Here is a 25543-nt window from a genome sequence, read left to right as displayed (position 1 = left end):
CAGCGCATCTTCATTATTATGAGATGGCTGCTGCAGCTCCAGCTATCACCCCCTTATTCCAGGCTTGAAGGAAGAAGAAGGGTGAAAGGTGGTACTTGAATTGATTCTCAGACAGATGCGCAGGGCCCCCTCCTGTTTGCTGGAACTTCAGCCTCTAAGCTTAGAGTCCCTGACGCCACCCAGTTTTGGCCTTTGATTCCATTTCGCTTCCTTCTGGTTGCGGCTTCCTCCTTCGAGGCAATCCTAACCACCTCCATCCTTCTCACTTTCCAGTGTTACATAGACGTTTTAAGGCATCTTTCTCACCATTTCCAGGGATTTGGTGCAGTAAAGGGGAAGCTGATGCTTGACCTTGATCACCATGAGCTAGTCCCCTTGGCTGTTTTATCTTTTCTAGAATCTTCTTGCGTTCTTCTGGCCTCCCAGCTTTCTGGTGTGGCCGAGGATGTCTCGAGTCACTTGGGGATTGAGCCGGGGAGGGGAAGGGAAATGCGCGTCTCCGCTGACGTCCGGGTTGGGCCTCCCGTTTAGTTCGTGCCGGGACGGTGGAAGCAGCTGCGCGAGGTCCGGGAAAGCGTCCGCTCCCTGCGCCAGATGGGCAAGGACTGGGTGCAGCGCCGCCGCGAGGCCCTGAAGAGGGGGGAGGCCGTCCCTGCCGACATCCTCACACAGATCCTCCAAGGTGCGGCGGCGGACGCGGGCAGACGCCTCTGTGGCTTGAGGGGAGGAGGCCTTGGGTCCTTTCCGAGCTGTGGGGAGGCGGCAGGGGCACGAGTGCCCCCGGCGGCTGCTGCGCGGCCTGATCCTCTCCTCGCCTTTCAGTGGAAGAGGGGGCCCAGGATGACGAGGTTCTGCTGGACAACTTTGTCACCTTCTTCATCGCGGGTTCGTACTGCAGCAGCGGCCGGCGGCCCAGGGCTCCGCGGAAATGATGGGGACCTGGTCACGGGGACCCTGACCCCGAGAGGCGTTTGGGGCCGCCTGGGCAGAGCTCCCTCCGGAATCCAGGGGCTGGCATGAGGGGGGAGGCCCTCCCCCTCGGCTTGGGGAGGCCCAGGAGGCCCTCTTGGTGGTCTCTGTGACCCGGTAATGGGGCTGGCAGTTGCGAGGGTTTGGGGAGCTGCCTTTTTGAGCTCAGCAGAGCTTGGCCATGTGAATCAAACCTCCGCCTTGCTCAGAATTTTTGGGAAGGGCTTCATTAGACTAGGCCAAAAAGAGGTGCTAAGTGACTGCATTCGTTTGCTCATCAAGTATTTCTTGAACATCTTTCCTCACTTAGAAGACTCCTCCTCAGCCTCTGCTGCCCCTACCTCTGCCCTGGGGAAGCGCTCAGCAATGGCCCAGACTGCGCCCGGCCCCAGTTAGGAGCTCTCCCTGGGGCTCCGGGCTCCTGTCTGCCCACACGTCTCACATGCATTAAGTGATACACTTATTTGTGGTCACAGCTGAATCACAGTGCAGAGCCAGGGCCAGCCCGAAACTTCCGGCTGCGTCTGCTCCCCACTGCCCCCCAGCCTCTTTCCTGTGGGGTCCCCTGGCTGTAGAAAAACTGGATGCATGAGGGCAAGTGCCATTTGATTGACTAACCAGCTCAGTCCCAGGGGAAGCAGTGAGGGTCTGGACTGAACCAGGAGCTTGGGGTCTCAGAGGTGGGCGGGCTGGGCCAGAGCAGCCCTGTGGTCCCACGTGGGGCTGCCACTGTTGTCCTGTCCCGCAGGTCACGAGACCTCTGCCAATCACTTGGCATTCACAGTGATGGAGCTGTCTCGCCAGCCTGAGATCTTGGCCAGGTACAGAGAGGGAGAAGGGGGTTACAGAGAGAGGGGTGGGGGATGCTTCCCTTGAGGCTGGTGAAGGGGTTTGTCTGAGTTCTTCTTCCTAGAAGACCACCTGCTCCTATGTTCTGTGGCTGAGCCTCTGCCCATGTGTCCTGCTTCTCATCACCCCAGGGCCTTTGCACATGGTGTTCCCTCTTCTGGAAGTTCCTCTCCCTACCTCTCTCCTGGAGAACAAGTCCTCGCCCTCCTCCCCAGAAGCCTTCTTAGACCCCTACAGCAGTCACTCTGAGTTTTCCCCTCCTAGCCATCTCCTAGCTCATGAACGTGTTTTCTCCCGAGACCGTTTGCCTTAAGTCTATTTCGTCATGAAACCAGAAGCTCCAAGAGCAGTCACTGTGGCTCTTGCCCTCCTTGTGGTGTCCTCAGCACCTCGCCAGGGACCGGCCCTGAGGACTGGACAGAATGCCAGCTGCAGTGCTAAGGGCGCGGTTGCAGCTGGCAAGACAAAGGAGGGCACCCGGGAGATGGCACTTGAGCTGCGCCATTGGTTTCCTTAAAGACAAACAGGGTCCTTTGAGGACTGTTGCATAGACTCACTGAGTCAAGTGTAAAAGCACTGAAAACGCCACCAGCCCGAGGTTGGGGGTTGGGCTGGGGGGAGCTGGGGGTGGGGGATGTGGTGCAAACCTTCAATTACAGCTGTCACCGTCACCAGCATAAAAGGGCAGACATGAATGCTTGCTTGAGAGTGTATGATGGCTTACTGGGTTTTAAATATATGTAATAGAAATATGCTCTATCTAAAAATTTGGAAAAAGCAGAAAAGTTACAATAATCCTAATAACAACAGCCCCACCCACGGCGCCTCCGACGACCTGGAGGCAGCTCACGATCAACTACGGCCTTTCATCATGTGGGTCATCACATCACCCCACACTATTATAACCAAACCCAGTGTTTTTAAAAATATTGCAGATATATATATGTATGTGTGTTAAAATTTACCATTTTAACTATTTTTCTGTGTACAGTTCAGCAGCATCAGACACAGTCACACTGTGTAGAACCATTACCGCCATCCATCTTTGACATTCCAATGTAAAACAGTGATAAGCACGAACTCCCTATCCCCGACCCCCGGCCCCCGGCACCTCCATTCTCCGTGGCTGTGAATCTGACCACTGTCCTTCCCTCAGAGCAGCGGAATCATACAGTATTTGTCCCTTTTTGTTTGGCCTGTTTCACTGAGCATAACGTCCTCAAGGTTCATCCTCACGGTAGCCTGGGACAGAATCTCCTTCCTTTTTAAGACCAAATAACATTCCATGGCGTGGATGCGCCACATCTTGTTTATCCAGTCATCTGCTAACGGATGCTTGGGTGGCTTCCGCCTTTGGTGACTTTGAATCACGCTGCTATGAACATGGGTGTAGAAATACCTATCTGAGCCCCTGCTTTCAGTTCTTTTGGGTGTGTACCCAGAAGTAGAACTGCTAGATCTTACGGCAATTCTACATCTGAAGTTTTTGAGGGGTTGCCATACCATTGTCCATATGCACCTACACCATTCACATTGCCACCAGCCGTGCACAAGGGTTCTGATTTCTCCACGTTCTCACCAACACTTATTCTTTTGCTAGTGGCCCTCTTAATGGTGTGAAGTGGTCTAAATCTGCTTTTAGTGCTGCATATTATTCCAACAGAGCAGGCCTTAGGGTATTATTCTACCAGTGCTCCCACACTGTTCATTCTGCTGGTCTAGCTTTTGGCTGCTGGGAAATAGGCTGTTAGGCATCTTTGTGCAAAGACCTCATTTTATTTCCTGCAGCCGATTCCAAGAAGCAAACACAAAGGGTAAATGTAAGGGCCTGGAACCTAATTCCCACCTGCTTGGGCATCTTGGTTCAGACATGGCCGTTCCTGGATGCTGTCAACAGTGGGGTGGACAGGGTGTGCAGGTGGCGAACCCCCGGCCTCTCCTCACGCTACCTTCCAGCTCCCCTTCTTAGAACCAATGTGGGGACAATCTCTCTTTGTCTGGCCTGACAGGCTGCAGGCCGAGGTGGACGAGGTCATCGGTTCTAAGAGGCACCTTGACTACGAGGACCTGGGGAGGCTGCAGTACCTGTCCCAGGTGTGGGGATGGGAGACGAGCTTCTGGGCAGATGTGGGTGATTCATCGAGTCCAGCCTGCTGCCTCGCTGAACCCTTTGGTACAGGGGGTCCCTAACTCCACTGCACAGGAGGAGAATCCCCTGGGAGACCAAAAGAGATTCCCATACCCAGGCAGCTCCCAGACCAATGACATGGGAGTCGCAGGGGGCGGGACCCAGGCAGCAGCGTGGAAAGGCTTCACAGGCAATGCCAACGCGCAGCCTGGGTTGGTGACCAGCCCTCGAGGGAATGTGCCGGCTTTGCCCTTTCCAGCCAGGCCAGGTGTACAAGCCTTCAGCTTCCCCCGAGGGAGCCAGGCTCAGCAGACCCCGCCCCTGGCTGTCAAGGCATAGCAGGGGGCCCTGCTTGAGCTGTTGGGGGCCCTCTGGGGTGGTGGGCAGCCTGGATCAGAGGGAAGCCTGCGTCCTGTCCAGGCTCTGCTGCTGCGGCTTTGCACAACTCCTCCTGGGCCTCAGTTTCGTTTTCTGTCCCATGACAGCTTGGACAAAGGTGAAGCTAACTTTGCAGGGTTCTGGGGCCCAGTGCTGGACAAGGGTGCACACTCAGCATGTTGAGTGGGAGCAGGTGGGTTGGGTCCGGGGCATGCTGCTGGCATGGCTGTGGGGTCCCCTGACTCTCCTGTTATCTCCTCATCTGGCTTCTGTAGGTCCTCAAAGAGTCTCTGAGGCTGTACCCGCCAGCATGGGGCACCTTTCGTCGGCTGGAGGAGGAGACCTTGATTGATGGGGTCAGAGTCCCTGGCAACACCCCGCTCCTGGTGTGTGGGACCCTCCTTCTGCCCCCAGAGTGGCCAACGGGGGGCGCTCCTCTGAGGCCCGGGGAAGTCTGTGGCCTGGTTATCCCCACTGGCTTCCCTGTGGTTTCTGTCAAGTCTCAGGGTGACCACGTACCCTGCTCACTGTCCAGTGAAGATTACAGTGGATGATTCTGGAAGGGAAAGGTCCCATTTACATTTGAGGCTGCTGAAGCTCAGAAAGGTTGGGTCACTTTCCTGAGGTCACACGGCCAGCAAGGGGCAGATCCAGAACGTGTCCAGAGTCATGGCTGACCCCAGCTTGTCCTGTTCCCTCTGTCTCCCTGCTCTACACCCCTTCTCCCATTGAGGCTGACTGTTCCCCACTCTCCTTTACATTTCATTTCTTTGTTAACTTCCCATTGACTCATTTGTTCAGGCATCCATTCCTGCACAAGGACTTCCCCTGACCCCAAAACTAGAATGTAATACCTACATATGTGTCGCTTGCTGCTTCCTTCCAGGAACAATCAGTCTCCTGTATTTTGTGCTTGGCACTTTCTTGCCTTTTCTTAGTGTGTGGGGGTTACACATAGTGATGGTTCCAGGACTTGCTTGGTGACTCAGTGTAAGGTCCACTGAGGCTGGTGTAGGTATCCACACATGGCTGTAGGCTGTCCATCTTCACTGCTGGGTAATATTCTGCTGTGTAAATAGACCACCTCTGTGTATCAATCCTGAAGTCAATGGACACATGAGGGTTCCCGGCTTGTTGCTGGCATGAGCACCACTGCTCTGTGAGCCTTCCTGTCCACATGTCCTGGTGCAATGTGCAAATGGGATGGGAAGGGAATTGGGGGACACAGTAATGCTCAACTTTATAAACTAGTGCACACTGTTTCTCCAAGTGGCTCTGCCAAATATGATGGCCACTAGTGGTGTAAGATGCAGTCTGCTGTTCCTTTTCCTCCCCAACACTTAGTATGGTCTGATTTCTTATTTTTTGCCAATCAAATGAATGCAAGGAAAGTATTTCACTGTGGTCTTGATTGGCACATTCCTGATTACCACTGAGCTTGAGCAGCCCTATGTGGCTTCTCCCTTTCTGTGAGATGTTCATGTCCCTCTCTTGGATTGCTTATCTTTCCTTATTGCCAAATAGAGCTCTCTTTAAGAATTCATATATTAATCCTTGGCCTGGTATGTGTATGCAAATGTCATCTCCAGGTCTGTGGCCTTCTTTGTTAAGGCTTCTTTTAAATGATCTGAAGTTCTTAATTTTTTTTAGTGGTAGGTTCTTGTTTTCTTTTAAGAAATCCTTCCCCATCCTGAGGGTCAGTATATTCTTTTACATTGTCTTCTAACACTTTCACATTTTTCTTTAGAAGGCGAAGTTCTTATCTGTCTGGAACTGGTGTGTATGGTGTGAGGTGGGGATCTGTGTGAGTCTGCTGGGCTACTGTAACAAGGCACCACAGACTGCGGCCAGAACAGGGCACAGGGCACCCAGGGGGGCACCTAGTGCAGCAGTACAGAGGCAGAGCTCCCAGGGCCCAAGTTATGGGGGGCATGTATGGCCCCTGGGGGCTTGGGGCATGATTAACATGCTCAGGTGCACCATGGCATGCAGGGGAAGGCTAGTGGGGTCTGCAGCTCCCCCATCCCACCCCAACTGAAGCAAGCCTTGTGTTAAAGAGAAACTTTGGATAATAATCGCTCTCAGGGATCTAGAGAAAAACATTGGCCTTGCAGCAGACCCAAGTTTGAATCTCAGTTTGGCCACTTACTTGCCAACTGACTTCAGGCAAGTCTCTTTCTGAGCCTCAGTTTCCTCATCTGTTAATTGGGAATAATTGTAGCTCCCCAACAGGTGAGACCAAACATGGGACGATGTAGCATACCCAGCTGGTCATTATCAGCATACTGCGCTGTCCCCTTTCTTCCTTTTAGAGACTTTCCAGGAACCAGAAGAATCCTACCCTTGGCCAGATGGGTGGGAGATGGTTGGGTGACGTAGGGGGTCTACTCTGCTCTGAGTGGCTGCAGTGGTGGGGGGAGGAGTGAGGGTGCCAATCCTTGGAAGCAGAGACAAGCAGATGATCTGCCCTGCAGTTCAGCACCTACGTCATGGGGCGGATGGACACGTACTTTGAGGACCCGCTGACTTTCAACCCGGATCGCTTCAGCCCTAAGGCGCCCAAGTAAGTCCCTCTTCAAGCTGCCCATGAGTGAGGGCCTGGTGGAGGGAGGCCGGTCCCAGAGGCCTCTGGTCTGAGCTGCCTATGCCCACTGAGCCCGTGTGGCTGCCCAGGTGTCTGGGGGCAGTAGGGATCCCTACTGTGTTCCCTTTCACCAGGGAGGAAACCATAGCTCAGAGAGGTTAAGTAACTTGCCCAAGGGCACACAGCTGGTAAGCTGCAGAGTTGGGTTTTGGGCCCAGCTCACACTGGTTTTGAAGCCTGTGCTGGTAACCAGACCCTTACAGTGGGGAGCCCTGGGACTGGCGAGCAGCTGCACCTCACCTGGCCTTGATGATTACATCTGAGAGATGGGAATGTAGTGGCTCCCCCAGAGGATTCTGTGGCAGTGAAAGTGGGAAGACTGGAGCAGCAGTGGAGGAGCCAACTCCAGGGACAGGCGGCCTGAGCCCAGACCCAAACTCTGCCCAGAGCTGGTGGGACCTCGGGCAAGTTGCTTTGCCTCTCTGAGCGTCAGGTCCTCCGCCTGTGAAATGGAGAGAGAACAGCTCCTCTGGACGTTTCCACAGGAGGATGAAATGAGAAAATGCTGATGCTGAACTTAGCAGAGCTGTGGTTGATGGTTTCGGTGTGTACTAAAACCAGCCTGACCTGAAGCCAGCAGGCAGGAGGGATGGTTTTGTCCTCACTGTCTGGGTGGTCGGCCGCCTCCGCCTAACGTCTCTCTCCCTGCAGACCCAAGTTCACCTACTTCCCTTTCTCGCTGGGGCCCCGCTCCTGCATTGGGCAGCAGTTTGCTCAGGTAGGAGGCCAGGGCTGGGTGTTCTGCCCAGGAGTGACTGCAAGGGTGGTGCCCTGGGCCAGAAAGCTTGTCAGAGCCCTGCTTGGGCCCTTGGGCTGGGGTGGGGGCCAGCCGGCCCGGTGGCTGGCTGCTGCTCCCCGGCTTCTTTGACTCTGCACTCACTGACTTGTGCTCTCCCTGCCCCTGTGTGCACAGATGGAGGTGAAGGTGGTCATGGCCAAGCTGCTGCAGAGGCTGGAGTTCCAGCTGGTGCCCGGGCAGCGTTTCTGGCTGCAGGAGCAGGCCACGCTCAAGCCACTGGACCCTGTGCTGTGCACCCTGCAGCCCCGGGGCTGGCAGCCTGCACCCCCACCCCCACCCTGCTGAGGTGCCAGGACAGGATTGGACTCCTCTGCAACCCCACTGCCGCCCACCTGCTCCCCTGCCCCCTGCCCGGGGCACCCTTCACTCTGGCTCCCAGCAGGCCCTCTGGCAACCACCGCCTGCTTCACAGCCCTCAGCTCCTCGCCTGCGGCTCATTCCACTGGACCTCCCGAGCCAGCCCCTGCCTATCACCCAGCTGCTACCCAGACGTGCTGTCATCTCCCCACACCTCCCCGCACAGGCTATTCCCTCTGTCAGACACTCTAACTCTTGCTCACTCCATAAAGCCCTCTTCAAGTGCCACCTCCACCAGGAAGCCCTCCCTGCCACCCCCGGCTGGGCCAGGGGCCCCTCCCCTATGCTCCCTCGGCCACCCGCGCTACCTCTAACCCCACACTGACACACTGTATTGTGAGTGTCCTTGACATGATCTTGACGTGACCACATGACTGACTGCTCTGCCAGGCTGCTAGCACCTCAGGGCAGGGTCTGTGTATGCTGCGTCTCTGAGCCCCCTGTGCCCACCCAGGGCCTGGCAAAGAGTCGATGCTCAATAAATATGTGTTGACTGCATGAGCGAATGGCCAGACCAGGCCAGGGCGTGCTGGCCTCAGTGTTCATCCATAAAATAGGGGCAGCATTGAGGCCAGCCTCTCTGAGGGCCAGCATGGTTCTGGAAGCTGCCCCTGGCAGAAAAGCCAGGTTTCCTGTCAGTTGAAAACTGTTCCTTGTGTTATATGCAAGACCACGCTCCTGGTGTGGTGTGAGGTTGGGATTATAGGCGGGGTTTTGAGAGGATCAGGGGCCCTGGAGTCTGTGCCACCTTGTCTGCTCCCAGCCAGGCACCCATGCCCCAGGTGGCCACACACAGGCTAGAGCCCCAGGGCCCTCTCTTGAGGGCATCTTGGTGTTGCTGCATACCTGGCTGCCTGGCTTCATGCCTGCTGGCATCCTCTGTACCTGCTGGCTCAGTGCTGACCTTCCTGACCTTGCCAGAGGGGTTCCACCCCCAGGCGGTGAGACTATAACCCTCACAGTGGTGGGTGGGTGAAAAAGTCATCCCCAGGACCTAGCGGTGGCCCAAGGGACAGTAAATGCTAGGCAGGCTGTGTCCTTTGAGGCCACCGAAGGAAAAGGACCTGCCCTGAATTTCTCCTTCAGCTCTTGGGAGCCTGTCTTCCTACAAAGAGAATGAACTGCCCTTGTCCACTGCCTGGGGTGCATGCCCCAAAAGGTGCCCTGTGCACACCAGGGAGGGTACAGATTTGGGCTGGCTCTTGCTGTGCATCGCCTCCTTAGTCCATGCTGTGGTCTTGGACGACAGTGCCAGAGGATCTTCCCATTCTGCAGAGGAGGAAACCGAGACTTAGGGTGGGAGTGACACACTTAGCACAGGTGGGTGCACTATACCTGGGTGGCACTGGGTCCCAGCCAGGCCCTCTCCAGAGCCCAGATGGGTGCTGAGAACCAGCACTAGCAATTTCACTGGAGCCTTTGGGCAGAGTTGGCCTCTGGAGCTGCAGAGTCCTAGCAGAGTTAGGGACCCTCTGCTCCCCCAGCTCCTTGCTGACCAGAGTGCTTGGCTCAGCCCCATCAAGTTATACCCCCACCCTCTCCATGTCCAGTCCCCTGCCTCCTCACCCCAGCCTCCTGGGGCTCCGAGGACGTGGAGCCTGGGCTCCACCTCCAGCTGCACGTCCAGCCCCACCCCTCGCTCATCGCAGCCCTGCTCGGAAGCAGCCCCTGTCCACGGCCACCCAAATGTCAGTGTCTCCTCTTGTCTACTTCCTGAGCTCTCAGCTCTGCACGGCTCTTGGGGACCTGTCCTGCTGTGACCCATGCCCCAGCCCCAGCCCTCTGGGGCCTCTCTGAGGTTCACCAGCCTCCCTCAGCACCCCCACCAGCTTCAAACACACACCAAGTCTAAACCCCACAAACTCCATGCCCCCCACACCCTACCCCCAACTGCCTACCCCCACCAACCTCACCCCCACTCCCCGGCCTCCTGCTCTGGCTGGGACTGGCCCCCTGCAGACAAAACTTTCTTCATTGTCCATCAAAAGGTCCCCAGGCCACCAAACCTCAGCATTCCAGGGACATTGTTGACGGTGCCTGCCGTCGAAGTCAAACAGTCCAAAGGGGAGTCGTGGAGCTGAATATATGTACAACTCACTCTGAGAGGACACCCCACGTTGGGCGCCAGATGTAGTGTGCCGCTCATCTTCTTTGGGTGAAATGAGGGAACAAAAAACACAGACAACACAGACAGACAATGGCTGCAGCCCCGATGTGGCGCAGCACCTTTATTTTTATACTGCCTTTCTCGGACCTCAGCCAAGTGCTGTACTCATCTTTCCCATCTCAGAGGGGCACAGGCCAGAGCACCTTGTTGATTTTCTTAGGAGCTGCCTGGTAAGCAGGGGCGGTGTTTTCACACATCCTCAAGGTCTCCCTATTTCCAGAGAGAGGAGTCTTGGCTTGTCTTCGAGGACAAGATATGTTTTTGTGGGCAGATAACTTCCAAGGGCTGCACCGGTTGTTCTCAAGCTGGTGCTTTCCCGGGCTGCATTCAGACCTGGGGGAAGGTGCTTTCCCATTCTGCCTTCAAACATGTGAGTGACAAAGGCCGTCCCCGACACATTGTCTCCAGGGATCTGGAGGGGTCAGCTCCCTCTGGAAATTTCAAGTTGCTTTTACCATCCCCTGATTTAGCAAAGATCTGGCCATGGCTGAGCCAGAGCCTTCACATCAGTATTTCTCCAAATCCTCCTGAGTATGGCCCATTTCCCAGGTAAGAAAGTCAGGGCCACAGCACCCAGGCCATAGCAGACACAGGACTCAAACCCGTGTCCCTCTGCAACTGGCGGCCTTCCTCTCCTTGCAGGCCTGGGCCTGCCTCTGAGCACTGGAGACCCAGGGCTGGAGGGCTGAGGCATATGGGCCCTCCCGAGCCCAGCTCTGCCATTGCCTGTGGGTCAGTGCAGCCACCCTGGCCCTCCCAAGCCATTTCCTCTTTCGTAAAATGGTTTTTTTGTGTGTGGCAAGCAGTTCTCAGGCCTGGCTGCACAGAGAGTCACCTGGGCCAGCTGGATCAGTCTATAGAGTGGGGCCCAGAAGCTGTTCTTTTAAATTCCACAGGACACCCCAATGTGCACAGGGCTGGTGCCGACCCCAGGAGCCAAGATGGATGGATTTAAGACCAAGACCCTGCAGCCAGACTTGAGGTCAAATTCTATGCTGCCTGTCACCAGTTATGGGGCTTGGGCCTCAGTTTCCCCATCAGTAAGGGAGGCCAAATAGCAGGACCCACATCCCACGGTTGGTGGGAGAACTAGAGCGTTCTCCGTGGATCGTGCTTAGCAAAGAGCCTGTCAACAATCAGTGCCACTCGTCACCGGCGGGGCTGCTTTATTGCTGTTGCCTCCAGGGGAGGAAGGGCCTTCCGGGGAGTCCAGGCGGTTCAGTTCTGGGAAGGGCCACACGGTGGCGCCCCGGCACAGCGCTCTGGTCCGCGGGCCCGTGGCGGGCCTAGTGGGCGGCGCCTCCCCACCGGCGGAGGGCGCGGGGGCCGGGGTGGGACGGGCCGAGGTGCTGCAGCCCTGCCTCCGGGAGGCGGGGGACCGGGCGGGAGGGTGCAGACAGGCCGGCCCAGGCGCGGGTGGCCTGCGGCATCCACCGACCACGGGGGTGAGGGTGGGCTGGCGGTCCCCACCGCCCCCTCTCCACAGATGGAGCCGCGACGGTCTGGAGGAGTGCGGGCGCAGGGGCGTGCCACGTGGGCAGGGTGCGGGACCGCCCGGCGGCCCCCCTCTCCTCTCCTGGCGGCGGGCCTGGGTCTGGGGGTGGGAGGCTGGCAGGCCGGAGCAGGGTGTCCCCGGACAGGGCAGCCTGGGCAGGAAGGGTCCGCAGGGGAGAAGCGCACAGAGGAGGCCAGGGTGCGGGCCTCCCGCGGCCCCAACACTTACAGCTGCTCTGCTGAGCTGAAGCCACCTCCACACCCGTGGCTTCGGGGACCTAGAGGCTGGGGGCCGCCCAGGGTGGCGGGGGGCCCCGGCCAGGCTGAGGGGTGGCCTTGGGAGCCTAGGCCTACCTGGGCCAGGGGTGAGCTCTTGGCCCGGCCCTGGTCCGGTGAGAGGCTTTCTCTTTGCTCTGAGCCCAGGTGGTCAGGCTGGCTCTAGAGTCGCCTGATGGCCCTGCTGGGCCTCAGTGGCAGCCAGCGTGGTGGGCAGTGGACCACAGTTATCTGCCCACCGTGGAAGGTTCTGGGTGGGGCTCAGCCCCTCCTGGTTGTCTCGGCCCAGTGGGCTCAGTGTCCTCTACACTGGTCCAGAGTCACATAGGTCCAGCCCAGGTTGACCCCAGAAACAGTATCATGAGAGAGGAATGGCTACCTGGAGGGGACCTCAGGGCAGGGGCAGGAGGGGGCTCAGGCCAGTGGCTCTTCCCGAATTTCGTCTCCTCCGCATGTATGTTTGCTTTCCTCTGGGGCAGGAATCCTGCGTCATCAGCTGGCTTCCTGAAGAGCGTGTAGCCCAAAGGAGGTTCTCAGCCCCCCGGGGTGGGCGACTCCTAAATCCACATGCCTGCCCAGTCCTCAGCCCTGGGCTCCAGACAGCCTAGGGCAGCTCTGCCTAGACAGCCAAAAATAACCCTAGCCGGGGGAGGGGGCAGAGGCTGGGGGTATTTCTGGCAGGTGGGGGGGGGGGGACTTACTCACCAAAGGTCATTTCTCTGAATCAGGGCTGGGGTGGGGACAGATGCAGTCAAGGCCCTTCCTTGGCCTTAAGCCTTAGAAACACTCATTTCTCCCAGAACACGGCCTCTCCTGCTCTTAGGCAGCCCCTGCTGGCGGGCCGGGCCCTGGGCCAGCCAGAGCGTGGTCACCTCCAGTGGGAGGCAGCCCTGGTAGGCAAAGCAGGTCTGGCTGTCCCCACGGGGGATGGATCTCCAGAGAGTGGGTCCCAGAGGAGGCCCTGAGCCTCTCACTAGGCACTGCCCACTGGCAGCACCCTCCCTGCTGTGACCCCTCCCAGGCTTGCCCTGGAAGAGGCTCCACGAACCTCAGGACAGTGAGGCCAGGCAGAGTAGAGGCCCTGGGGCCTTTCATGCAGAAGTGTGGCCTCCCAGGTTGGGTGTGAAGGGTCCCAGGGTCAATGCTGGGCCGGCAGGCACAAAGGACTTGTCTCCCTCCACACTCACTCTTCTTGGACCCACCTCCTCTGCTGGTTTGGCTTTTGGGGTGCAGCACCTGTGGCAGGGCTCCTCCATCCCCAGCCCACAGGTACAGCCCTCATCCAAGCCCTCCAGGTGGCCCCGGGACCCTGGGCAAGGCGGAGTCTGTGATGATAGTCCTTATAATGCTGATGGCAGTGCCAGCTCCCCCGTGAGCACCACGTGCAGGGCCAGCCCCGGTCCAGCTGTGCTGTAACCCGGCCCTTTCTACAGACGAGGCCCCAGGAGGGCCTCATTGTCCCCAGGGGCCTCGCCTGGAAGCCTGAGGAGGAGGCCTGAGCTCCCACCAGCTCCATGTCCCCGGGCCACCCCCACCCCTCATACACACACCAAATGACAGCAGCTCCTTGCCTCCCCCTGCAAAGGTGAGGGGAGTGGACTCCCAGTGCAGCAGGACAGGTCTCTCCAGCTTCTCTCCTGGCTGGAAGCCTGGAGGCTGAGAGGCTCGCTCAAGGCCACCCAGGCAGCTGTCACTCAGGGTGTGTGGGCTGGACGGAGCCCCTGGGTGCGGGAGGGACACCAGGTGCCAGAGCCGCGCTGTGCCCTCCCCGTCACTGCGTCCTCCTCTCGTGTGTGAGGCTGTGTGTATGGGTCTGTGTCCATGTCTGTGCACCTCAGGCTGCGTGTGTCTGGGTGTGTGTCTGCCGTGACCTGGCTGTACGGAGGCGTGGGCTCTGACCGCAGGCAGGGATGGACCGGGGAAGCCGTCCAAGCCCACCGGGGCCAGGCCCTCGCTGCGCATTGGGCACTTCCATCCTCACCCCACATCCACACAGTCAGGTGGCCTGCGCAGGGCCACACACCCAAAAGGCGTGGGTCTCTCCCGTGTGGGCATCTGTAGTCCTTTTTCAGGTCATGGCCACCAAGGCCGCTGGTGAGGATCTTTGTTCAAAGCGTTCCTGCCTCTATTGGTGGGGGAGACCGAGGCCCAGGAAGCCGGGCCTCCAGCTGGGAGGAAGTGTGAGGCCCCCTGACACTCAGCTGGGATCCCAGTGATGCGGGGTGAGCAGGTGCCAGAGAGCAGGAAGCAGGCCCCCTCCCTGACCTCCCACACTGGGACGCCCCTCCCACCTTTCATCAGGCTGCCCAGACCCTCCAGCCCTCCTGGGACACTTCCCTCCAGGGTCAGAGACTGCTGAGCAGGGTGGGGACTCAGGGGCCAGCACTTCTCCAGATCAGCGGAGAAGATGGTGCCGAGGAAGGGCCCAGCTCAGGGCTGGCGCCACGGACATCCAGAACATGTGCCACCTGCCCTGTTCCCTGCGGGCAGAGTCCCAGCTCCTGCAGACCACCAAGGCCCCTCTCCCCAGATCTCCTGCCCCTGCCCAGTTGGAAGCACCGGATCCTCACTGGCCCTCTTCTCTGCCTGCCCCTGAGCCCGTTCCTGCCTGGGCACCCAGCTCACCTCCCAGGTCTTTGCTCGCAGGACACTGCACAGACACATCTTCCCTGACCATCGCCCCTCGTCAGCCGCTCGCCCTGCCCTTCCCCCACCTCCCCCCACGAGCCTGTGACCCGGGAACTGTGCCACAGCTCACTCACACACTGGTGGCGGCTGCCCATCATCAGTGCCCACTGACTAGTTGAAGATGGTGTCAGACACTTGGCAATGAGCCCTCAGGGACCGATGGGCACTGCTTCACGATAGGGACACAAACGGCTGGCTGGAGAGTCAGAGCCACGGGTGAGCTCACGGGAGCCAGAGGGCACTTGTGCCCCCCATATGTGCTCCTACACATGCACACATGCTCACGTGGGCACACACTCATGCCCTGTGTGCATTTACACACACATATACACATCCCCTGCACATACACATACATGCTTACATGGGAATGTGCACATTCTCACACACAGTCCCCAACTCATACACACATGCTCCCATGCACATGGGTGCACACTCACATACCTTTTCACATACATGCTTATGTGTCAAACACCCACCCACACATGTGCACACCCACCACATTGGCACACACATGTTTGCACACTTTCGCACACACACACCGAGGGTCCATAGCTGCTGCAGTGACCTCAGGAGCAGAGGAATCGAACTGTTTTTTCCCCAACAGATGTTCCCACAATAAAGAAAACAGGAAGGGACTTGGGGCCAGGGACAGGAAGGGGAAGTGGCCTGCGCCCAGGGAGCTGGCTCCAGCCGGGTGGACGCTGGGTGGCCTGTTTGGGTGGGCCTCAGGAGCAGACAGACAGATGGCTGTGGGGTCGGGAGGTGGGGGCCCTCCAGGGCTCCTGGGCCCTGGTGCCCATCCTCACAGCAGCCCTGCAGGAGTCACTCCCCTCATTTCCAGGTGAGAAACTGAGGCTGCTGTCTGTTTTCCCAGCACCAAGGAGGGCTGGCAGAGCTGGCATCAGCCATCCGACACCAGGCCCATCTGACACCACCACGCTCTTCCCGGCCCTGGTCCTGCAGCCCACGGGGGCCAGGGTGAGGGCCCCTGTCTGGGACATCAGGTGGCTTGGTGGGGTTCTTTCTGCAGCCCTGCTGTCTGTCCACCCCTGGTCACATCTGGGCACCCTGGGCTGGACTCTGGCAGTCCCAGGGGGCGCCCTGAGGTGAGCTCCACGGTGTGCTCCTCTGCCTCCCAGCCCAGCCCCGGGAACCCAGGGCAGGCGCGGCAGGAGACAAGACCCAAGTCCTACGTCTCATGGCAAGGACTCTGGGGGATTCGTCCTGCCCCCAAGACTGGCCAAGGTGCAGGTACACAGGTGCTCACAAATGCTCTGCCTACGTGGAAACAGAGGCCCAGAGAGGGTTCACAACCTGCCCAAGGGCACACAGCCAAGCAGGCCTGACCCCAAACATCCCCTCCCACAGCAGCTCAGAGGTTGGGCGGGTGCTGGGCAGGTGGGCTCTGGGCCCCCCTGCCTGGTCCCCCCCTCCCTGGGGATACAGAGCCACCGGTGCCAACCTGCTGTTGCAGCATTATCTAGGTTCACCCGCAAACCCAGCAGGGAGGGCTCCTCCCGACTTTGCAGTGAGAGGCCTCAGGAGTGCCTCCTCCTGGCTGGCCTAATGATTCCACCCCCCCCACGTCCCACCGGCCCAAGGCACAGGGCAGCTGGGTCCCTGTCACTCCCGGAGGGCTGTCCTGGACTTGGTTTAGCAGGAGAGGAGGGACGAGAGAATTTATGGGATTGGGGGTGGGTCCTAGGGGTCCAGAGAAGGACTCAGCCTTGTTTTATATTTATTCCTCCTTCTCTCACTTAAAAGAAAAATCTCAGGAGGGACCCAGGATTACCAACAGTCCTGTTTGCTTGGGACTGACGGCCCCTGGGATGAATGCAGGACTTGCAGGGCTAAAACAGGGTGAGGCCCAAGGAAACCAGGACAAGGTGGTCACCCTAGAGGGACCCAATGCCATTTAACCTGACCCTAGCTGGTGCTTGAACTCTCTCACTGTGCCCTCACCACATGGGTGTCCAGCCCTATTACACACCTCCAGTGACGGTGAGCTCATTGCCATCCAGCAAGAGCCAACCAAGAGGCGGACACAGCCAAGACCAGGCACTGACCCCAGTGAGGTCGTGGCTTGTGGAGCAGAGGGCATGGGCCCTGGCCCTCCTTCAGGGGCAGTCAGACAAGGCTTCCCGGAGATGGGGGAGGACAGGGAACTCCTGACCAAGAGAATAGCCTAGGCGAAGGCCAGGAGGCCCAGAACCGCCCCACCAGGCATGGACCCCCTTGCCATTCTCCCCGAGAGCCTGAGTGACTTTGCAGCAGTCCCCCACCCGTCTCAGAAGGGACGCACCTTTGGCAGCGTGGGGGCCTGGCTCCTCCTGCCCTTCAGTCCCCAGGCATCCGAGCTGGAAAGGCCTCAGTGCCAATGGAAGAGAGCCGGATGCCTCAGAATGCCGTTCCATCCCCTCTTATTTTTCTGAGGCTCATGGACCCTTCAGCACCAGCAGCTGCCCCTTACTCCAGGAAGCCCCCCTGACGTCCCCAGCCCCGGATGCCTCCCCTTCCACAAGCATCAACCTTCTCTGCTTGGGATCACCAGCACCTGCAGCCCCTGCCAGGGACGGAGTCCTGCCGCTCTCCAGCTGAGCCTTCCCACCATTTACCTCTGTACCTGCTGTCTACCTTCCTGGAATACCCTCCCTTCCCCTGAAAAAACTTTCTTAGCCCTTAAAGACGTCACTCAAACCCTCGCTCTTCAAGGAAGCCCTCCCCTATCTCTCTGATTGGGGTTGATAACCAGCTGCTCTCTCTTCTCTTTAGGCCACTTCACGCCCTCTATGCACCTGTTGTAGACCTTAAGGCCCAGGGGCTCAGTGGAGCCCAGCCCTGGCTGACGCCTCTGGGAACTCAGGCCAGAGACCTCCACTTGCCTCACTGCCCTGGTCTCTGACCTGGCCCTTGTGCAAATCCAAGAGAGGGCCTGGGTGGCTCTTGGGCAAGCACACAGCAAGTGCATACCAAGGGCTTCTCGGGGTGTTCTCCCAGCCAGTATTCCTTGAACACCCACTCTGTGCCAGACACAGAGTCACACGGCTGCCCCCAGGGCGTCCATCTCCATCCCCCCTTGGTCCCCTCAGCACCCCGGTAGCAATTAGTCTTGCTGCCCTTGGTCTGCCAAATAGTCAAAGGTGAGGGCCATGCTTTCCCGTAGCCTTGGGGACAGACAGCCTGGTTCCAGCACCCCGCTTGGGTCGCACCCCTCACTGGCCGGGTGGCCCTAAGTGGTCCCGGCTGCTCTGGAGAGTGAGGGAGGTGACCAGCGTGGCAGCAGTCAGCGCGCCCGCACCCAGCACACACTCGGCAGGTGGCATCCCCCGTGGTCATTCTCCGGTGCCCAAACGCGCCCCCCACTGGCCAGTGGAACCGTCCCTGGGAGAGAGTGTACAGGCATTCTGGGGTCCCCAGGTCTGGGGCTGGAGTCTTGGGGACTAACCAAGCACCCGGGGGTGCAGCAGTTTCTCAGGGAACATTCCGAGGCTGCCCAGGAGAGGCCCCAGGCAGGGGAGGGCAGTGCCCAGATTTATCCACCAATCGCGCGGGCTCTTGGCACGGGAGCACGTTCTTATCTGCCCAGCCCAGGATGGGGGGTGGCGGGGGTGGCCCGGCCAGCAGGGCGGGAAGCTGCCTGGGGACTGGACACGCAGCAGAGCCAGCAGCCCCGAGCCCCACCAGGTGCGTGAGGGCTGCTGAGGGCTCCGAGCTCCCTTGCAGGCCGGTGGCCGGCTGCCCGCCCATCTCCTGCACCATGTCGGACGGCGAGGGCCCCTCAGCTGGTGAGTGGCAGCTCTATATTTACCCGCCACGGCTCCGGTTGCAGAGCCAAGGCCACTGGTCTCTGAGGCCATTGCTTCCCCTCAGGTTGCAGGCAGCTGTGGGCTGGACCCCCTCCCGCTGTCCTGGTGCCTGGGGCCCCGTGCTCCTGGAGGGGGAAGCTGAACTTTCCAGGCTAATTTCTGCGGCCCTCCTGGCTTCCCGGTGGGGCTAGAGCAGGAAGCCGTGTGCCTGCTGCAAAGCCCTCCCACTGTCAGCCATAGAAGCTGACCCTCAGGGAGTAAGGGGCCTGCCCTGGGCCTGGACCCCTAGTGGGCTCAGAGCGTCATGGCCCTGAAGCTGCTCCGAGCCTGTGTGAGCATTCATCTGGGGCGGGGGGCCCACATCTTCCATCGGAGTCCCCAGAGACCTGAGGCCCCTGGCAAGTGTGAGCCCCTGGTCCGCCTGCACGTGGGCTGCCAGTTCTTCTAGTCTGGACATGGCCAGGGATGCCGGCGGGTGGATGGGTGGTCAGACACCAGGGCTGCCCAGAGGCCCTCTGCCCTCCCTGATGGGAGGGACTTCAGTGGGGACTGGCTGCCCAGGGCCCTGGCTGGCTGCCCCTGGCTCCTTCTAGTTGCAGATGAGCTCTGATGTGGGCATCCCCCTAGCTGGCCTGGGGTGGGACAGAGGCTGGAGAAAGCCTGATCCAGGGGCCACACCAGGGACTGTGGAGTCGAGCTGCCCATTCAGATCCCAATTCTTTCACTTCCCGGTTGGGTGACCTTGAGTGCATGGCTTAACTGCGCTAAGCCTCAGTGTCCCCAGGTGAAAAAGGAGAGTGCTGACGTAACCCACATGTGGTTGTGGGGATTAAATGTAATTATGTGCACGAGCCTCTCTCAGCACTCTCAGGTGTGTGGGGAACACTCAGTGGCACCTTCCTGGGTGGAGGCGTCTCCAGCCGGCCCTCCTGGTCCGAGTCCCTGCGTGTGGTCCCTGGATTCCTTATCTGCTGAGCGCACCCGTGGAGAATTGTGGGCACAGTAAGCTGCCCCAGGGGATCCCTGGTTGGGTTGTGGGTGATGGCGGTGCGGCCCCACCCAGCACGGTCTCTGATGGACAGTCTCAGCACCTGGGCCTGGCCAAGTCACATTTGGGACCGAGTATATGCATGTGCGTGTGTGTGTGCTGGGGAGGCGCACACCTACCAAACTGGCCTGACCGCACCCTCTCCCTCAGGCGCCGGTGGCACTGGCTGCCAGGGATTGTCCGCCGTGGCTATGAAGGCCGAGGAGCCAGTTTTGGTGGGGGCAGCAGACAGGCCCTTTCTGGCTGGCTCTGCCCACACCTGACACAAACCCGGAATAGCTCTGTCCCTCCACCAGGGACACGACCCGGCTTTTAGCAGCTTGTAAAACCACCCGCATGGAGTTGGGTATTTCAGGAAGGCCAGGACAATATTTAGCCTGTCTAGAAGATGGAATGGGTGCTGAGTGTGTTTGTGTGTGTGTGTGTGTGTGTCCAGGAGGCCTGGAGGAGACACAGCCCTCACTGTCCCTTCACTGTTTAGGAGAGGGTCGTCTGGGATGGCAGGTCACCCTGGGCGAGCTTGAGGTTTGGCTTCCTGCCTGTACAACATTGTGTGATGGTCTTAGGTCTCTGATGTCCTGGGCTCGCGACGGACTCTGGTTGGTGGGAAGAGAAACAGTGCAGGGGCACACATGTTTATAGGGTGTCTCTTGGAGTGAGCTGTATGAAGTTCAAGTCTTTCTAGGATTCCTACGGTGCAGTAGTGACTGGGCCGAGGAGGATGCAGTGAAGTATTTCTACCTGGTTGTGGTCACCAGCCGCCAGGGCCTGTGTTCACAGCGGGGAAAGTTCTCAGGGCTCCACCTACAACCTGGGTGACCTTGGACTTATAACTCAAGGGTACTGTGCCTTGGTTTGCTCATCTGTTAAATGGGGATGGTGATAGGACATTAGCTCCTCAAGTTCCAGTGAGATTGTGACTGAAAACATGTAACACACTTAGAATAATGCCACGCTTGTGGTTAGTTGACATAGCTGGGTTTTTTTGTCAACCAATTTATTCTTCAACCAATAAATGAGCTGTAACTCAAAGAGGAAAGCAAAGGGGCCAAGTTACCTGCTGTGTCCTGTGTCCTGGCCATTTTGGACACATTATCTGATCCTGGAGAGGGTGACACAAACTCCATAGCCGAGCTAAGGAAACGAGCTCAGAGAGGCAAACAGACCTGCCCAATGTGGCCCAGCTGTTAAGTGGTGAATGTGGGATTTGAACCCAGCTCCCCAGACCCTGTCTACACAAAACCCACATTAGGTGCACCATCCAAAAAGCCCCACCCTACTCACCTGACCCAGGGGCCAGCCATCTCATTGGGCCCTTCTTATTTTGGAGACGGCTTGTTCAACATTGCCTCCAGTAGTTCAGAGCCTATAAAAAAATGTGGTACCTTGTTAAGAGTGTCAGGAAAATTCCACAGAGCAGGAGCCCAGTGGCAGGCAGTCAGCTGCAGGATTTATGGCCCCGCGCCTGGGCAGGGGGAGCCTGGAGGCTAAGATTACTGCAGTCAACATCGTATTTATAGCAGGAACTCGCCTGCACAGGGAGCTGCCAGCACCACTTCCAGCGAAGGTGCTTCCCTTACAGTCCCTGGATTCTAGGCCTGGCTCTGTCCCTTAGGGTAGCCATTGGATAGGTCACCTACCACAGAGGCTGTGTCCTCCCCTACTGCTACCCTCACGGGCCTGCAGACAGTGTCTGTAGGTGCTGGCACTGCCTGGACAGAGGGGCCCTGGCTGCACACGTCCTGGGTTTGTTGACTGCCTTTTTCTGCCTTTGACTTTGTGGTCTGTCCCCCCACCGCACCCCCACCCTCGGCAGAACTCTCCAGGAAGAGAATCCAGCCTCTGCGCTGTCTGTTCCCCCATTTGGGAAAGTTTCCAGCAAAGCACTCTTACCATTTCAGCAACAGAGAACAGGCTGTTGTTCTCTCAGCAAAGCACAGGATGTGGGTCCATCAGAGCCCAGGTTTGAATCTCTGCTCTGCCCCTTCCTGGCTCTGTGGACTTGGGGGAGTCACTTAACCTCTCTGAGCCTTAGTGATGGTGGACATTTGCCCTGCCTCAGAGGGTGCGGCAAGGATGAGCAGCCCTCTTCTGAGTACGTGCTCAGCCCTCAGTGACCCTCGTTCGCCTCCTGTGTAGCCCCCCTCCAGCCCCAGCCCCCGGGCCCCAGTCACCCATTTGTACCAGGGGAAGTGGCTGCCCTGTAGTGGTCTGCTTCTTTTGCGGGGTGGATTGTTCTCCTGTTTTAGTGCCCCCCTAGGTGCTCTGGAGCTCCTCGAGCCGCCCCAAGAAGACAGCTGCCTGGCTTCACCCCCAAACCCCCATAGTCTGCTCTCCATTATCTCTCTGCTGGATGCAAGGAGGTTTTCCCAAGGATGGGGGCCTGACACTGGGTGGGCTGGCCCATAACTCACTCATTCATCCTGGCATCTCAGAGTCCAGAATGAGCCCCAGCTTCCTGCCCCCCAGACCTCAGGGTGAGCCCCTCGCCAGGTGCGAAGCCCCTCCACCTCTCTCCTTGTTCCGGCCTGCATTTGTTCTCCTTCACAGTTACCGACCAGCCTCGTGGCCTGGACCTGTGCAAGCGTCTCCACTAAGAGAGAAGAGCCAAACTTTTAAATTGTTTAGGCCCTGCTCTGGGAGAGGCAGCATCTTCTCCCAGGGAGGCAAGCTTAGTCCCTGAGCCTCAGCATCTCTCCAGGCAGCCCCCCTCTGGTGGGGGAAGGCAGCCCCCTGTGTAGATAGATAACTGGGCTCAGGTTTCCTGTCTTGGCAGTAAGGAGCCAGTGAAGATGCAAGCCAGGGAGGTACCTGGGCACTTTGGGGTCGGGAAGGAGGAGGGATCGCAGACAGAATCCGGAGGCCTGGAGGCCCGGGAGGAGGCTGGTGAGACGGTCCTGAAGAGAAGGGCCAAGACTGACTCAGGAGAGGAGGGGTGGGGAGAGTAGGGTGCTGGCAGCCGCTGGGTGGGGTAGTGGGGGCGCACGAGCCTGTACCCTGCACTGCCTCCCTCATCAGGAAGGACTGCTCATCCCCAGGGGGCTCAGGGGTGACCTGGCAAAACCCGGCAAGGTCCCAGGGCCGGCCCGTAAAACCGTGGCGGAGTGTGGTTCCCGGGGTCAGGCGGACCGGCCCTGGCCCTGGGCGCAGGCATTTCCTCCCCGTCCCCGGCCCTCAGTCATTTCATCTGCAAGGTGGAAGTGACACCACCGCCTGGGGTCGGGAGGCGTTGTGGAGACTAGATGAACCATGGGCCCTAGGAAGTGGGGGTGACCTGGTAGTCCTCAGAAACGACCCTTTCAGCCGGCCCCATAGCCACGCCAGGCCCCTGTGCTATTGACGGCTAGAGGGGCTCTCCTGAGCAGCACCGAAAGCCCTCGCACTAGAGGCGGCGGCAGGCGAGGCAGACGCAGGACCCTCCAGGTGGCGCTGCCCATACTCCGCCCCCACCGCCCCGACCCCACATACCATGGTTCATGCCACATTCCATGTCCCTGCAGCTAACCCACGGGGTCTCTGTGTTATGGAGGGGGAACCTGGGGCCCGAGACAATGAGAGACTGTCTCAGGGCCACCGGGTTAGGGAATGACAGGCTGGGACTCAGGCCCGATTCCCAAACACAGCCCATTCCCTGTGGCACCTCTGCTTGGCCTGCCCTGCTTCTCTCCTGCCCACAACCAGCCATTCATGCAGGCTCAGTGGAGCCCTGCCTCCTTCAGGAACCCTTCCCGAAGCCCGGCAGCCCCTGGGCACCCTCACCCTTGGAGCACCCCTCGTCCGTACCATCTGGGCAAATGGTGGCCAAGTGGACAACCCTGACCTGCTCCCAGGATGTTGGATGACAGGAGATGGGTTTGGGCGGGTCTCATTGCTGTGTGCCTTGGGACAAGCCTCCTTCCCTTTTTGTCCTCAGAGAAGTTATTTGTTTGCATCCACCCTCGTAGCAGCCTGTATTCGAGCACGTGACTCTGCACATGTGTCCTGCATTCTGATACCAGGCAGGACTCAGGTATTCCTCCTCTGCGGCCTGTAAAGCTCTGAGCAGCAGTGAATAAACCCGCATGGCTCAGGTCCCTGCCCAAGTGTCTAAAGTACCCCTAGGGACTTTGATACTTAGGACAAAGAAAAAGATACAAATTAGAAGCTGTTGGAAATTCAACTTGCAAATGAAAGTTACCCACTTCTGTTTTTGTAAGGTTTTGGATCCTTTCTAATTGAGCATTCCTGAGATAGCAAGATAGGTTTTTGTTTATTTTTATTATATATATATTTAAATGAAACAAAGCTGTTAGCACTTAAAACCACTTATTTGTTTCTTTGTTGAAATCATGCAGTCAATATAAAATACAGAAACTGGTGGCTGAGATGAGCCATAGATATCCTTTGTCATCCACACGTGCTGATTTCAAATGTTTACATTCATCAAAACAGCTCCTTTGTTTTTTGCTGACTGTATCACTCAGGATGAGGTCGGTATGTTATGGGAAAAAAAAAATCTCAGTGGCTTGGAGCAAAAAAGGTGTTTTTCTTGCTCATGCAAAGTCCACAGCAGGTGTGGGTAACCCTCGGGGCAGGTCACCTACACGGTGGCTCAGCCTGATGCCTCCATTTGGACCCAAGCTTCCCCAGTCATGAGGCAGATGAAGACAGGGGCAGAGACACCGCACTGGCAATTAAACGCTCCCGCGTGGAAGAGACTGATATTGGCAGTACAGGCATTTCATTGGCTCAACAAGTCACGTGGCTGCACCTGACGGCAAGAGGACAGGGTACGGCCCTCCATTTGTGTACAGTAGTAATATCTGTCCCTTGCTGACTTTTAAAAAAAAGTAATCCATTTTAATTATGAAATATTAGGAGCATATTGTATAAGCTGTGGTTGGCAAGCCTCTGAAATACAGATCCTCAATTGTTCCAATATGCAAATCACAAAGCAAGGGGCAAGATTTTTCAAAACGTGTTCTGTGCATTTAAAGGCACAAAAATAAATTTCTGAAAGATGTGGTCACAGCAGCAGCAAGGGAAAGCATAACCAAGGGAAACATGAGCTGTAAATTGCCGGAAAGCTCCTTTAACTTATTATTTGTTGAGGCACCAAAGAGGGAGCTGGGATGCGTAGTTTATGAGTGTGTTTAATCAACGTGGTCAACAGATAAAAATACACGGGATATGAGTTTAGAAGGAAATGATAATAGAAAAATATGGGAAAATGAACACTGCTGGTCTGTGCCTCACTAATGGGATGTAGACACTATCTCTGGACTCTGACACCACCAGATACACGCTGCATCATCAGCTCAGTAATGGGCTTTCCCAACTGACTTTTAGTAGCATATAACTAAGTGAATTTAAATGCAACTTTATAGCCTACCGAGGGCTGTGTAATGAATACCACATGTTGTCTTACATGACGAGATATGACCTGGTTTAAGAATAACATTGGCAGAAACTCAGGTTGTGTCCAAACCCTTACCTGAAAGACAATTCCATCCTCTGAAGTGCTAGAAATAACACTGGCCTTTGGTTTGGACTGTGGGGCTCATGTTGGGGGTCAGGCACTCCTGCAGTCTGGGCCCCATGTTCTAACCTCTGTGCTAAAGTGCACAGAGGACTCTGCCAAGTTTGAACACATCTCTTAGGAATCCCACCTCATGTATCTTGGGTGGAAAAACATGTCAAAATGCATATAGTAGTCACTAAATAAATGCTGGCTCCCCTTCACCTAGGTCCTTTCACATGTGTCGTTCCACATGCCTCTCCTTATAACCTTATGTAGTAAACATTCTTGTTCCATTTTACAAATGAGCCAACTGAGGCTTAGAGAAATTGAGTGCTTGCCCCAGAGCACAGTGAGTAGCCTGCAGAGATGGACCGGGAGCAGGTGTGCTGGCCCCACCTGGGTTTTCTCTTGTGCACCAAGCAGCCTCGAAGCCTGGAAGA

At 57.6% G+C, this 25543-nt stretch overlaps 2 protein-coding genes across 5 annotated transcripts in view; both read left to right on the top strand.

Moving 5' to 3' along the window:
* LOC118910655 (cholesterol 24-hydroxylase) overlaps positions 1-8651 on the top strand; it is a 54681-nt gene extending 46030 nt beyond the window's left edge. Inside the window, exons 8-15 of one of the 2 annotated variants that reach the window (XM_036881998.2) lie at positions 532-682; positions 823-885; positions 1718-1790; positions 3828-3912; positions 4600-4710; positions 6799-6887; positions 7620-7686; positions 7882-8651. In XM_036881998.2, the coding sequence (XP_036737893.2) occupies positions 532-682; positions 823-885; positions 1718-1790; positions 3828-3912; positions 4600-4710; positions 6799-6887; positions 7620-7686; positions 7882-8052 (810 nt within the window). In that variant the 3' untranslated portion in view covers positions 8053-8651. The remainder of the gene's footprint in view (positions 1-531; positions 683-822; positions 886-1717; positions 1791-3827; positions 3913-4599; positions 4711-6798; positions 6888-7619; positions 7687-7881) is intronic. The other variant, XM_057488153.1, reaches the window with a different exon arrangement.
* A 9694-nt stretch (positions 8652-18345) lies between these two features.
* EML1 (EMAP like 1) overlaps positions 18346-25543 on the top strand; it is a 171051-nt gene continuing 163853 nt past the window's right edge. For 2 of the 3 annotated variants that reach the window (XM_036882126.2, XM_036882125.2), the window contains exon 1: positions 18346-18534. In XM_036882126.2, the coding sequence (XP_036738021.2) occupies positions 18507-18534 (28 nt within the window). In that variant the 5' untranslated portion in view covers positions 18346-18506. The remainder of the gene's footprint in view (positions 18535-25543) is intronic. The other variant, XM_036882127.2, reaches the window with a different exon arrangement.

This window comes from Manis pentadactyla, chromosome 11 (assembly GCF_030020395.1).
Source record: "Manis pentadactyla isolate mManPen7 chromosome 11, mManPen7.hap1, whole genome shotgun sequence".
Taxonomy (NCBI): Eukaryota; Metazoa; Chordata; class Mammalia; order Pholidota; family Manidae; genus Manis; species Manis pentadactyla.
This window is presented reverse-complemented; position numbering and strand designations above follow the sequence as displayed.